The 15,244-nt window shown below is 49.5% G+C and overlaps 1 protein-coding gene across 3 annotated transcripts in view; it reads left to right on the top strand.

The window, feature by feature from the left end:
- Positions 1–11,941, top strand: part of TBC1D1 (TBC1 domain family member 1) — a 207,603-nt gene extending 195,662 nt beyond the window's left edge. For all 3 annotated transcript variants that reach the window (XM_037064349.1, XM_037064350.1, XM_037064351.1), the window contains 2 exons: positions 6,888–7,061; positions 10,880–11,941. In XM_037064349.1, the coding sequence (XP_036920244.1) occupies positions 6,888–7,061; positions 10,880–11,080 (375 nt within the window). In that variant the 3' untranslated portion in view covers positions 11,081–11,941. The remainder of the gene's footprint in view (positions 1–6,887; positions 7,062–10,879) is intronic.
- Positions 11,942–15,244: the final 3,303 nt, after the last annotated feature.

Raw genomic sequence — 15,244 nt, 5'->3', positions numbered from 1 at the left:
ATTTCCTACTACTTTGTATTCTAGGCAGCATCTTGCATGATGCCTGGCATATAGGAGTCACATCATAGATGCATGTTCAGTGGTTAAGTGGGTGTGTGAATGTGTATGTTGTGAGTGTAACTGTCATGGAAGCCCCACAGCAGTGTTTAGGTGTGATAACCAGCACACATGGTCTGTAATCTCTTATAGTTAAGAGGTTTCACCCCCTAGTCATTTTTTTCTTCTAAAATACATACATTTATTTAATATAGGCTTTTGTAGAAGAAATTTTTCCATTTTTCTGCTGAAAATGTTATTTTCTAAAAATAACTCTTTCATAGCAAAGTTATGATAGAGCATATGTATTTTATGTCCGTTTATTCCACGGCATGAGTGTTTTAGTAGAAGTCACTCCCGTGTCTGTGGTTACAGCACCTCTGGGTTCTGGGATCTGGGTTCTGGGTGCAGCAGAACCATTACTCTCCGAAATGGTAGGGGTGAGGGGTGACTGGAGCCGGGAATTACAAGTAGACCAGTTGTGAAATGGTCTAGATTAAGGATGGGAGGAGACTGTTTAGGGAAGACTCTTCTAATAATGATTGCTGACTCTGAAGGACTGAGCTGCGTGGCAGAGGGTGGGGTCACCTTGGAGGCAGCCGGAGGCTGGGTGGCTACAAGTGCTCTGGAGAGAGTGCCGGTCAGGGCGCCGCAGAGTCAGGCTGCTCTTGGCCTAGAACTTACCTCACTGCTGCAAGGAGGGCGAAAACATACAGCAGTTCAGCAAAAGCAAATAGCGAAATGAAGCTTGGAAAAAAACCCTTTATTCTGAGGATTTCTGCAATTCCAAGAGGAGCCCAGTGGTTCCGACGCTGTGCACCCAGGCACAGACTTTGTCATTTCCTTTGCCACCTCGCCTTAGGTGTTAAGCACAGAGAAGGAGCAAGATGGCCTGGAGAGGGGCGGGCATCCTGCCAGAGTCTCACTGAGGCTCTCGCACGTATTTCATGAGCCCGAGAGAGCGGCTCTCCACTCTGCACCTTCATCTTCAGTTCACTGATAGGCTCTGCCTCACTCTGTGTTTTATGTCCCTGGCACGTCTCCGTATGTGAGTAACTGGCTGGCTGAGGCCTTACTTTTGCCAGGTTCTGTGTGAATCTATAAATACACATGATCTCATTTGATCACGACTGCACTCCTGAGAGACGAGGCAGTTTTAACCCACAAGGAGCCTAGGCTCAGAGTGGGTAATGAACTGGCCCAGTCACCCTGCTGCAAAACAGAAAGAGGTCTCAAACTTGGCCTTCAAACATTCTGGCAGCTACTCAGCACCCGCAAGTGCCTCTGGGTGTCGTTTCATTACAGAGTTTTTCTCTCTTTTACCTGGAGGTTAATACCAAATTCTCTACCCTTGTGATACTTTAATTTCTGGCATTTGTGTGTTTTTATTCCTTTTCAGAGCTTCCATTGTATGTACTTGTGTTTTATGGCTGCTAGGCAAACACGGAGCCTGGGTCACCTGAACCAGAGGCCATGTCCAATGGGTGCCTTGACATTGCTCCTGACTCCAGGGCAGGCAGACTCAGCTGACATTCAGTTTACCTCCCGGATATTGTGCTCTAGGGAAAAAAAACTCATTTTCCTCCCCTTTTCTGAGAAGGTAGAAAAGGGAGCTCTGTAAATGCTGGGAGAATGGACATGGGTACGGCACAGGGAGAGAACAGCTTTGGGTGTCCCTGATCTGTTTCTGGCAGCTGTTAGGCCACCGACTCCTAGACGACTCTGGAGCATATATTATAATCCCCACGTGAAGCCAGGAGTGGAGAGAGCGACATTCCCACACCCTGGGTTACGTGGCCGAGCCAAGGATGTACCATGTCTGTCAGACCCCAGAGCCCACCCTGTGCAGAAAATGATGAGCGGTCCAGTCACCACAAGTGTGGTCAGAGTTACAGTGGTGCCAGTGCGAGGCTCAGGGAGCCGGTCTGGAGGAGCGAGTGAGTGCTTGTGGTCAGGAACTGAAGGCGCGCAGGTCAGCTGGGCTAAGTGAGTGAGGCGAGACAGGAGCCAGCACACATTTTCTGTAGAGGGCCAGAGAGTAAGGCTGGAGGCTGTGGGGCCACCGCAACCTCTCAACTCTGCCTGTGCTATGAAATAGCAGCCATAGACAATACGTATAGGAATGAAGTGGCTGTGTTGCAATAAAACTTTATTTACAAAAACATGCAGTGGGACACCTTGGGTCCCTAGGCTGTAGTATGCTGACCCCTGATGACAGCATAGGCAAAGGCATGGCTGTGAGAAAATAGAGGGAAATTCCAGGTGCCTGCCATGTTTGGCTTGTGTGTGTGTGTGTGTGTGTGTGTAGTGGTTGAGGACTCAGGAGTTGTTGTGTGGGGAACACAAAAATCTGCATTTTGGGCCCCAGGTTTTTATTCCGCCAAAAGACTTGATGGGAAACTGTTGGAATGTCAGGTGGCTCTTTCCTCCCCCCCCCCCCCCGCCCCCCTGTTTTCCGTCTGGAACTCGCCATCTCTGTCAGGCTTACTGCCCTCTCCCCTCCAGAGGGAGCTCTAACCTCGAGTCCCACTCTGAAGTGAGGCCTGGGGTGCAGCCCGCTTCCTCTGCAGTCTGAGAGAGCCCGAGGCTCGAATCTTGGANGAAAATAGAGGGAAATTCCAGGTGCCTGCCATGTTTGGCTTGTGTGTGTGTGTGTGTGTGTGTAGTGGTTGAGGACACAGGAGTTGTTGTGTGGGGAACATAAAAATCTGCATCTTGGGCCCCAGGTTTTTATTCTGCCAAAAGACTTGATGGGAAACTGTTGGAATGTCAGGTGGCTCTTTCCTCCCCCCCCCCCCCGCCCCCGTGTTTTCCGTCTGGAACTCGCCATCTCTGTCAGGCTTACTGCCCTCTCCCCTCCAGAGGGAGCTCTAACCTCGAGTCCCACTCTGAAGTGAGGCCTGGGGTGCAGCCCGCTTCCTCTGCAGTCTGAGAGAGCCCGAGGCTCGAATCTTGGAGGGCCACAGGGTAGATGCGATAGAAGCAACGCATTCATTGCAAACAACTGTCCTGTGCATGGATGGGCAGAGTCTGGTGTGTCCTCGGTGATAGCCTTGGCTCTGTTTCATTAAATGTCCTCTCTGTGGACCCTCTTGGCTTGAGCAGCTGGGACACAGCCTGCAACCCGAATAGGAGGGGCAGTAGCTAAGGACCAGGCTCTGGAGCGCTGGCTCAGTGCAGACCCGCCAGGCTCCTCAGAGCAGCCACGACCAGGGGCAGGTCCAGAGCTGAGAGCCCAGGACAGGAGGACAAGGGTCTCCGAAGGCTCTGTGGAGTCTCTCCGTGTGACTTAACTGTCGGCTGAGTATAAGCCATAAAAACCCCTGACCCAAGAAGAGGGGAGCCCCTGGGAATAAACAGAAACTAAGAGAACATCAGGTTTGTATTCTTGTCATAGTAAAGTGTCGTCTGCCCACGTAGCCCAAGTTCAGAGTAAGGAAGGAGAACGGTGTTGCGGGGGGGGGGGGGGGTGCTTTGGGAGGATCCTTTGGCCTCCATTCCAAGTGTGGCCCCAGCCTGTCAGTGTATCATGTAGGAACTTGTTAGAAATGCAGAATCTGGGGCCCCACCTAAGACCTGCTAAAATCTGCATTTTAACAAGATCCCCAGGGGAGTCACACACTGGGGACCATTTGAGAAGCTCCACTATGGGCAACATCAGTGTAAACACAGTAGACAAAGTTGAGCTTGTCGGGCAGAAACCAGAATCTTAACAAGGTCCCTTTGTTCAGAAGGCGCGCCTCAAAATCAGTGGCCAGGCTGCCCCTTCTGCCTTTGGGAGGAGCCCTTGCTGCTTGAGCAGTTTGTGCTATTGAAAACGAGTGCTTTTGTAGAAGGCCAATCAGTGCCAGACCCGGAGGGTGTGGTAGGGTGGGAAGGGTACTTTGTTTTACCACTGGCATTGTTTAGGATTGCTCGCATATGGTGGTAATAAAAAGCAGACTAACTCTAAGCTGGGTTTATTACTGTTTTTAAATTCAGTGCAGATACCTCGCTCCCTTACCTGGGCTGACTGCTCCACTCTCTGGCCTTTGGGGTTCCAGCGAGACGGACAGATGGGGGCAGGTTCTGGGGCAGGGACAGGGGAGAGGATGTGGCTGGTTGTGCAGACACCAGGGTTCATGGCGTCGTTACACGGGGTGTCCATGGCCTGCAAAGAGAAGCACCAAGTCTCCAATAGTGCGTGAGCCGAGGACTGAGGCGGTTCCCTGAAGAGGAGACCCAACTAGTAAACAGTATCTGGGGAAATATTTAGCCTCGTGCATGACTTAAATGTAAGTAATATATAATGCTCTACCGACTAGATGAACCAAACAGAACTTTTAATGCCAGTACGCAGTGCCGAGGGCATCCTCTGTCTGGCCCACTCACGTGCTGCTGACGGCTCTGTGTGCGCCGATTGTTCCCATTTGGGAAGCAACTTGGCTATATGTCTCACAAACCAGTAAAATATTCATACCCTTTGACTTAGTAATCCCATTTCTTGGACTGTATCCTTAGAAAACAATCCAAAATATGGGGAAAGCCATATGTACAAGAATGTTTAGAGTTGTCATTTATAACAACAAAAATTTGCAAGTAACTGAAGAGCCAACATTTGCTGATGGGTTAGTGCGGTTATGACGTGACGAGTTGGTAGAAGGGCATGAAGACATTTCTAATTACGGTTATAAAGAATATGAAGCAACTCGAAAAGGCATCGTCTGAGGACCAGGACTCTTTGTGCCCCCAGCCACGTGCTGCCATGGTTTGGAATAAATTCTGAGGCTTCACTGCAAAATCTGAGGGCTGTAGTGTTCTAGCAGCCAGGAGGTGATGGTGCAATGAAGCAGAGATGATTATGACTGGGGAAGGTTCCTAGCTATTAATGGGGTCACCCAACCCCCAAAGAGTTTATAGCTTTGGGCACAGTTGAGAGCCATTAACCTCAGCAGATCATCAATCTGTAAAAGGCCAGAGGTTTTGTTCTCGAGTTTTCCAGGTTAGGATCACCTTTAAAAATAAATCTTGGTGGGAAAAAAAAGTAACTGTGTGTGACGTTTATTCTGCTCCGTATTTCTAATCCCACTCGAATACCATGGCGATCTCGGTTTTAATGTTGGTGGTTTTCACTCTCTTTGAGCTGCTCAGAAGCTCCGTGATGTGGCATCCCTTGTACTTTGGCCGAAGCACGAGGTCGAATGTGAGGGTTTCACAGCAACTGTGTGAACGCGGCTCCCTCAGCTCAGAGAGCACCTGCCTTCTCAACTTGCCAGGCGTGCACTTGGAACTTCCAGAGATTGTCTCACATAGCTCCCGAAGCTGTGTGAGGAGGTGGGTGGTGTCCTCCCGGTGCTGGAGGCCACCAGCTGATCCTGGGAGAGGTCAAGTGACTTGCTCAAGGTCATTCAGGGGGTCGCCAGTGGAGCCCGGATTTGAGACCCAGTCAAAGCCTCAGAGTCAGTTTCCTTGACTGAAAATAGAGATGCTAATCTCTGCTGACCTCCCAGTCACTCCGAGGAACAACAGAGCATCAGGGCCTTACGGTACACTGCTCACACACATGCCCCAGATACAATATATATTAGTTCTTCAGCACAGAACAACTTTTGTGCCTAATTAGTATTAGCCATTGAATTAAGTTGAAAACCAGGAAGCTGACACTAACCTCAAGGAAGACAAAATAAGATTGTAATGAATGGTGAGAAAGTAAATGTGGTTTTTGAAAATTGATTTCGGGGAAGATAGGACTCACTGGTGTTTGAATGCTAATGAGTGCCATCAGGGAAAATGAGTTTTCCATTGATTTTAACTCTGTTGGTCTTTCTTTCTTAAGGAAATGCAGTGAAGAGTTAGTTTCTGCTCTTGGAAAACCTAATTTCATTATCTAAATGTTTACTCTGATCATGCTGGCTTTTTTATATGGTGACTGAATTCTCAGATTGCCCCAGGTACATGGTGGGTGCTGAGAGGCACACCCGTGAGGCGATCCCAAACAAGCACCGGGAAGGAGCGGAGATGCCTGGGGCAGCCGCCTCTGCTCTCTGCACCCCCCCCCACCCCTCCTACCCCACCCCCCTCCACCCCCCCACCCCCCCCACCCCCCCCCCCCCGCCGCAGCCCAGCCTCCGTCCAGCTCAGCTCCCCGAGACAAAGCACAGGCGTGAACAACTCACTCACTCACTCGTGCACTTGGGGTTGTTTTTCACACGGGTGGTTTTTTCATCAGTGTTACTATTATGGGAAGGAAGGCAGCTCAGGCATTGTTTCGTATTCACTCATCTGTGTGGGTGACATTTGGGTTTTGGCTCATTTCTGCAAGTCCTGTGAGCAGAGAGGTTTTTAGTAAACAGTTCCATTACTTAGCTGTTCTTGTAACTCGGGAAGCCCAGCTGAACTATAATTAAACTTTGACTTGGTGACGGGGCAGACAGGGCTGCGAGCCTTTGTTTTGTCTCCTCCCTCCGCCCCACAGTCGATGTGTCTAACCCAACAGTGTTCGGAGAAGAGGAAAATGAGTACTGGAATAAGAGCTCAGAATACATTAGTGTGAGGCTTTTTACAAATACAGTTCTGGCTTTTGGAAAATGAGTATCAGAGACCCACGCTTACTGTTATCTTAAGTTTATTTCTCAATTCTTCTTATGTCTTTCCAAGTCGAATTACTGCTTTCTCAGTGCATTCTGAGAAATGCAGTAATTATCAGATAATTTTCCCTAATTATCACTAGCACACGAGGCATAGGGTAGGTGGTCAGCAGATGCTGGTTGACGTGGTCATGTGTGTACATGTGTGTACACCTGTGTGTGTGTGTGTGTGTGTGTGAGGTTTTTCTCACTTTCAGTGCCTGATGACTTCTCTGCCTTTCACAGGTGTTTGAGATGGACATTTCTAAGCAGTTACAGGCGTATGAAGTTGAATACCACGTGCTTCAAGAAGAACTTATTGATTCCTCTCCTCTCAGTGACAACCAAAGAATGGACAAACTGGAGAAAGCCAACAGCAGCTTACGCAAACAGAACCTTGACCTCCTTGAACAGCTGCAGGTAGAGCGTGGTCCTGAGGCAGCTTCCTAAACCCCGAGTGTATGCGGGTAGTTCATTAACTCGCCCAGGACCCAGCAGGCAGGGCTTTCCCACGACCGCAGGACCTTTCCTTCCCAGGCCTGCTTCTAGTTGGGATCCAAGGTATCCCAGGAGAAGTGGGCCTGTTTCTGCAGTTAGCAGGAGACAGGCCCAGAGACGAACTTGCGTTCGGGGCAACGTGGTGCTCTAGCTGAACACCTGCACTTGTGCTTTGAATAATGATGAGAGCATTAGAGGCTTGAGGTTCAGTGAGCCAAACCAGCTAGGTCCACTGAGGGAGACTGAGGGAGAAAAGTGACCCCGAAATCTCTCTCACAAAATAAAGCAGAGCACGTGACCAGAGTCCTTGGTGTGTGTACCAAGGTGTGATGAATGGAGGACGCAGTTCTCCACTCGGGGAGCTTCCGTCTCAGCGTGGATACGTGTGAGTGAACACACTGTAGAAAGGCAGGCACAGGTTGTGCCCACAGAGGGGGACGTGGAGCAGGCCTGGAGGCGCAGTCCAGAGACCTGCTCTTCCCGGTCTCCCACCCGCACCGTCACCCTGGGCAGACCGCTGACCTGCTCAGTCCCGATCCCCTCATTGATGTGACAAGGACAAGAATATTCCTAACTGCTCAGCACCTGCTCCTTTACCAGTCAGATGGAACAAAGGAACTGTGCAGTCTACTTTTCTAACATTGTAAATGCACGGTGATGCTGTCAGAATTGTTTGTGGTGTGTTTAGAAAATTATTTCTGAGTGTCTACAGAGAAAAGCACATATTCCTCCCCCACAAGTATGTAGTTTATGGTGTTCTTGGGCTGACCTCAGAAGAAGCTTTTCCTTCCTGATCTGAGCCTCTCATTTTTCTCCATAGGAAATTGCCACTTTGCAGACACGAGCTTGGCGGTGATAGGAGAAAGGCCAGCGTTTGAGAGCCTAATAAATCAGCCTTGTCTGACATGCCTTTCTCTCAGCAGGGATTTGTCCCCACAGACTGAGTAGATATTTACTGTAGAGGAACAAAGAAAAATGCTTTCCCCAGCCAGTCCTAACTACCTGTCACATTCGGAAATTTAGCTGCTTTTTCTCTCCCAAGATTGAGATGTCCTCACTGAAAATGTGTCTGGGTGCAGTCTCTCCAGGACTCCAAGCTGCAGCGCGTGGGGAGGGCTCACGGGGAGAAAGGGCCTGACCCGGCCTCTGGGGGTCTGTGGGGCCAGTGTTTCAAATGCCTTCTGAACAGTGGGTCCCTGATACCCAGGATCCGGCCGAAGTAAGGCCTGCCTGAGTGTGATCGGTAGGGTACAGGGATGTCTTGGACGAGACAGACAGCGATTTGAACATTTCACCTAAAATGTCATACAGTGGCTGGAATGTGATATTGTTATGTTACAAATACAAGCTTATGATTTTACAATGAGATTTAGTCATAAAAACGGGGGTGTTATTTGTGCCGGGCCGTGTATCACAGACTGGAGGCATTTCTGACAAAGCCGAGACTTGCATCTGAAGCACTCGGCTTGGTAAGATAGGCAGGACTCAAATAGAAGGTTCACCTTATTGGGCTAATGAATGTCCAGGTGTGCGTGTGTGTGTGCCAATGGGCAGAGGGTAATTTCTTGTTGCTTCTGTGATACTGTCCCTTCTCGTGAAAAGAGGGAGTCGTGAAAAGCTGCTTTGAACTCGCTGTTCCTCCAGAAAGGCATCAGGTGGTGATGGTAATAAGAGGTGTTCACCTTGGGGTGTTCTCTCTCTCGACCACGTGGCTCCGTATTTCTGGAGGTGCCATGCCAGACTGCAGCTTATGCCCACCCACCAAGATTTACTGAGTCCTTGCCAGGCTGGCTGTCAGGGGCCACCGAGATCTGTAAGACACTGTTGCTCTCAAAGAGTTGGAGTGCGGATGGTATGCGGGAATTGTGGGTGCATGTGACAGTCCTCCCAGTACCCTCTGTGAGCCACATGGGTGACTGTCTTCCAGCCAGGCTCTGAGCTCTGGGAGGTGCTCACCTGCTCTGGTTGTTTCCAGCAGTTTTCAGAGTCCGAGGGTAGTGTTCAACACCATGCTTAATTTTCCAGCGTAAATCCTTTTTTAATTTTTTGCCCAAGTATCAAAATTGATTTGGTGTCTAGCTTTGTTCTGGCCATTTATTCCCCCGAAGTCTCATTTATTTTCTTGTTGAACACTTGAAAATGTCTAGCTGCTGGAGAGCAAACTGTTAACCTGTACTGTCTAGTAGCATACATAAGACCATTGCATAGACATGCCAGGCAGTGCCAAAAAATAATGGATGTCCAAATTCCGTAACCATCAGCCGCACCTCACTGAGCCCCCATGGCATGGTGCCCTGGGGGCCAGACCCACGGGCAGGAGGAGGCGCGCTTTCCTCCGTGCAGGAGCTCCAGGCTCAGTGAGGGCACCTGGCGTTGGTGCGGAACAGTAACTGAGCACTCGGAAAGCTCACTGCCAAGCTGTGTGGTGCCCCTCAGAATGCTGTGGGCCTTCAGAACGAGTGATCCTTCCTGGGATGAGGTGGGCCCTGGCCCAGGCCTTGACCATGAGGATCAGAGAGTCCTGCGTGGAGATTCACACAAGCGTGACCACCCGCCGCCTGCTGGGCTGACAAACTTCGGATGTTCGTCCTTTGCCCTTCTATTTAGAGTGTGGCCGGGGCACAGACAGAGCTAGACTTCGAGTCATGCGTTGTCTGTCTGGTGCAAGTGTTATCTTGTTCGAAAACTGTTTCCCCTATTTTGAAAATGAGGGGGAAAATGTGCCACGTTTCCCACATGAAATAAATGGGGTGAGTTGAGGGCTGAGCTGGATTGCCGAGACAGAGCAGAACCTCCATGACCCAGTGAGCCAAGCACTGAGGAATGCAGCTGTGAGCCGAGGCCCAGGCCAGGGAGGCCTCGGGACCACAGGGCTTCTGCCTTTTTTTTTTTTTTTTTCAGGAAAGTGCTTAGCTTCCCTGGAGCCAACTCTAGTGAAGTTTCCTGGGAAGTCTGCCCAAGTGCACTCAAGAGAGGAGCACCTGGAAGTTCTACCTACCTGACATTAATTCTGGGCCAGCTACTGAGGCTGTAGGCCGGGTGGGCGTGAGGACACTGCTCAGCTGCCTTGGCGGTGGCGACCAGTCTGAGAGAGCGTGCTCAGGAGGCTCTCCTGAACACACGTGGAACCTTCAGCTCTTCCGGGCACTCCACACGTGGTGCAGGAAGCCAGGCTCCTTGACCCAGTGATGTCTTGTTACTATAAGGAAAATAAAAGGATCTCATATTAGAGAGGAATTACTACTTGGGCCTTTACATGGAGTCCCTTCTGACTGTCAGTTTGAAATCAATTTGCACTTGTAAATATATGTAGTCATCAAAATAGGCCAGGCTGTGCTGCAGTAATAATAAAGCTCCAAGTCTTGGTGGCTTTGTACAGAAGTCTTTTTGTCCCCGAAGCTCCACCTCTTTCCCATGAAGCATCCTTTGGCCATATCAGAGCTGTCATCCCTCTGGTGGGTGACTCAGAGATTGGGCTCCCTCTGCACTGTGAAGCCCATCGAAACATGCAGCTTCCAAACTGTTCACAGCCAGGGAGGATCTCTGATGGCCCCGGCTACCAGCAAGGGAATCTGGGAAATGTAGTCTTCCTTTGTGTCCAGAGAAACAGTTAAAAGTAGACTCCTCTCTGCCAAAGTATGGCTCCACAGTTCCCCGAAGGCTGGACAGGGGGGTGTACTGTGGATCCCCTTGTGTTATCACCGGGCACTTACATTCTCATATTTCCTTTTATTCTCCAGGTGGCAAATGGCAGGATCCAAAGCCTTGAAGCCACAGTTGAGAAGCTTCTGACCAATGAGAGCAAGCTGAAACAGGCTACCCTTGCCTTAGAGCTGGAGAGGTCAGCCCTGCTGCAGACGGTGGAGGAGCTGCAGGGGCGGGCTGCAGAGCGGAGCAGGCCGCAGCCCGACCTCACACAGCCCGAGCCCGTGGGTGACTGACAGTGCCTTGTGGGGCATGGCTCCATCCTGACACTGTCCTGGCCTTAACTGAGAGAGACAGAAGATGCTGGAGGGAGAAAACGAAGCGTGAAGCTGCTTCTCAGGGAGGAAACTGGCTTGCCAGCATGCAGTCTTCTGAACTAAAACTTGTGATTCAGGGGGGTGAGAGTCCCCGTGTTTTTGTTGTTGTTTAGGTTCCAGTTGGTCCTGATCACTGTAATCGGTAGATTTAGACGGCATGGACGTGAATAAATGCACCTTTCTGTTTCCTTTTTTAGTATCACTGTGTTTGTGAAGAGCATCTGTAATACTGTGGAATTTCGAGAGCCGGCAGGGCTGGAGATGATTCTCTGGCAAAGATGTGGGTCCGTGGCTCTAACAAGGAGGGTCGGTGTGACTCCACCCTCAGATCCTCCGTGGGCTGAGCAGTTGGCCTTCGTTGGTTTTTGCTGTGGAAGGCAAAGATGACCTTAGGAAAGATCGAGAGTGATTTATTTCAATTTAACATCTTAAATTTGATCACTATTCTTGGTATTTAATGAAGTTTTTTTAAAAAATAGTATTTTCATACATTATTTTGCTTAGTCCTTAAGTATTAATCAAAGTCATTATGGGTAGTTAGATGGGAAAATCACCATTTTTAAGACTCCACGAGGTGTTGCTAGCATGCGACCTGCAGTCATGGAGTCTGAGATATTTATTTCTTTGTGGTGTTTCATATTCACGTTATAGTTGTGTATTTATTTTTGCCTGTTGTATGACATAATGCAGCTGTGTGTCCCTTTCAGCCTCCCTGCCCTTGGGAATCTGATTCCTTGCAGAGATAACAGGCCACTTCAGGATTTTTAGGGATGCCAGAGATTTAGGGACTTTAAAAAGAGATCAGCCTAAGATTGCAACCAAATGTATGGCGGCTGAGAGCAGCTTTTCAAAGGCAGGATTGTGTGTTTTGAACGTAACTCCCAATACGGTGCCCCACCCCCCCTCAGAATGATGGAGGCCTTGTCCCTTCAACAGGCAGCACGCGCTCGTGGTTGTCCTGGTTCCATCTGGTCACCACTTCACGGCTCCCCGGGCTCTCCCAGGGTTGGTGGTGTTCTTACGGGGGGATGGGCCAGGACCTCCGTGGGCGCATGCAACGTCCTCGACAGAAGAATCTTTTTGGGTTTTTATCATCCTAACCCAGTGATTTTCAACCGTTTTCATCTCATGGTACACATAAACCGATTATAAAATTCTGTGGCACACCAAAAATATATGCCTTTTTTCCTGACCTGACCAAAATAAGTATAGTTTGGACTCATTCACACCGGATGGTTATTGTTGTATTGGCTGTTGTCATTTTTCCATTTGACAGCCCATGGGGAAAAGGTCAGTGCCCCCGACTAAATAGGTGTTACATGTTTTAAAAATTCCTGCGGCAGAGCAGTTGAAAATCCCTGTTCTGACCACTTCTTCTGTTCCACGGGAGCTTCTTTTGACTCTTTTGTTTAAAGCTAAGGCGAAAGGAAGGATTCTTATATCTGGAGTCATTATGAATCCCCCAGACGTTTCAAAGGGAGACGAACACGCTGCCCCCAGGCCCTAATCGCTCGGCTGATATCTGGGACTCTTCCCTGTGTCCCGTGTCAGAGGATAGCAGGTCTCTTCGTAAATGAAGGTGAAAAGCCCAGTAGCCCTGGCCCCAAGTTGTTCCATCGGGTATAACTTAGAAGCGTGAACATTTGAGGGCGTTTTTCTGTGTATTTTACTATTTGAGTGTTTAATAATGTTGAAATCTGGACATCTGAGCATTACACAAAAACACTGACTCTACATTAAATAACAAACGAAGAAAGCAATAAAACAGTTTATGTGCATATTTTATGGTGGTGGTTTTTTTTATTTTTTTTAAGCCGGATTGGATTTTCGCTTTCAGCCCAGGAGTGAAGGAATGCCTCCCGGAGCCTGTGGGTCAAAGTGTGAGGATGACCTAACCATCAGAGAAAGCACCTGAAGGGTTGATGGGCATCACGTTTTCAGCATTGCCAGCAAAGAGCTTGTCGGGTTCTACCACCCGACACAGGCTGTGATGCGACCAGCCCCGTCCGTCAGTGGTGTGTGTCAGCCAGTGCAGTCGTGAGCTGGCGCTGGGCAGAGAGGCCTGTTGACACGGGCCTGTGCAAACAGGTTAGACAGAGGCTTGCCTGTGACTCGGCCACAGAAAGGAAAGTATTGTGCATGGAGCCACCTCACATCACTGTGTAAGGCCCGTTTTTAAACCGAACACACTCGTGTGTGCACTTCAAAGTCGTCTTTCGTCTGATACCATTTGTGCCTTCTTAGACTTAGGACAGGAAGCCCCTTATTAAAACACACAAAAACTTCTCCTATTCAGGACACCCCATGTCCCCTTGGGGATTAGTGTGTTCGGTTTGGCTGGTGGATCATGGAGCAGAGCTGCCATGGGTGCGATGGGAGTCAGGGCCTGTCTTGGGACTGAGACCCAGTGGAACCGCATGAGGAACTGAGTGAATGTGCAGAAGGAGGAGGTGTATGCCCTGAGATGCAGAAACCAGCTCGTCATCAGAGGAGCAAAGCCCATGCGCCATCCTGAAGTGAGCCTGGGCAGGGTGGCGATCAGGAAGCTGTTGCTGCCACACAGTGACCACCGCGATGCATTTACAGCCAGACGCCTACTGGTGGGCCTGGGGCCACCCTTGGCCAACACTCAAGGACAACCTCGAGAGGAAGAGATGGAGGTGGACCAGAAGAGGATCAGAACAGGCACCTCAGTGACTTCACCGCCATATTTGACTGTGATGACCTTCAGAGAAAAATGGCCTCTGCTTTGCTTTTGTCTTCCAGATCTCACACAAGCACATCTTTGGGCAAATTCCAACCCACAACCACCCAGGGAAGGACTCTGGGAAAAGTAGTTCTGTCTTTGATGACAATAGAAACCGCAACAGTTGATTTTGAAACCTGCCTGATTTGAATGATAGCATGCATGTGTGAGTCTGTTTTCGGAGGCGCTCCCCCTGAATATGTGTGGTTAGCGATCCATGGAGTTCAGAGTCACAGATTGATTTTGACTTTGAGAGTCACTGATGATGCAGCATTAGAGACTGAAAACTGCAAGGGGCCCCTGCTGGCACCCAGGACTTCCCCCACACCTCACCTGCTCCACTCCGTCAGGTGTCCTGCAGAGTAAACTCCAGATTTTTTCTGTGAGGTAGAATAATTTATAGGCCACATTGTCTTAAATTGAAACTGTGCTTTAAGGGTTTGGAATGGCTAAGAATAACCTTGGACTGGGGAAGCTGCAAGGAACCTTCTACTTCATAGTAGAAATCCATATCCCACCTCATTTTATAGAGGAAAAAGCTAAGTGAGGTGAAAAGAGGTTCAGAGTCACCTAATGGCCGGCTACAGGGCCAGGGTAGATCCCCAGTCTCCTGGCTGCTCAGTCGAACCACCCAGCTTTAATTGCAGTGAGTTTTAAGAATTATTTCTAATGACATCAAGATTCAAAGCAAGGCCCTGACTGGTGTGGCTGTAGGGGTTGGGCATTGTCCCCCAAACCAAAAGGTCGCCAGTTTGATTCCAGGTCAGGACACCTGCCTGGGTTATGGCCATATCCCTGACCGGGGATGTGTGAGAGGCAACTGGTTGATGTCTTTCGCCCATCGATGTTTCCCTCTTTTCCTCCTTTCCCCTCTCTCTAACAATAAATATTTTTTTGAGATGAAAGCAATGAGCCCTGGCTGGTGTAGCTCAGTGGATTGAGTGCGGGCTGTGAATCACAGGGTGGCCGGTTCAATTCCCAGTCAGGGCACATGCCTGGGTTGCAGGCCAGGTCTCCAGTAGGGGGCGCATGACAGATAACCACACACTGATGTTTCTCCCCTTCTCTTCCCCTCTCTCTAAAAATAAATAAAATCTTTAAAAAAAAGATGAAAGCACCAAGTGGTCTGTGTCATTTTCACAAGGGTGACCTGTATAGTAAGGAGACAAAACCAGGTTTCATTTATCATCAGGTAGACCAGGGGGCCCCACAGCGCGCCCCATGTGAGGACTCATAGGAGGAGGAACGGCCCTGCAGCAGGCTTGGGGGGCTGTTCTGGAGGGCCATGTGTCTGCTTACCTTTACACTGTTGAAAACCCTTGAATTGCAATATTTTG

Source organism: Sturnira hondurensis, unplaced genomic scaffold (assembly GCF_014824575.4).
Source record: "Sturnira hondurensis isolate 20B ecotype Veracruz unplaced genomic scaffold, ASM1482457v3 Scaffold0015056, whole genome shotgun sequence".
NCBI lineage: Eukaryota > Metazoa > Chordata > Mammalia > Chiroptera > Phyllostomidae > Sturnira > Sturnira hondurensis.
Note: the sequence above shows the minus strand (reverse complement) of the source record. Positions and strands in the feature narration are given on the sequence as shown.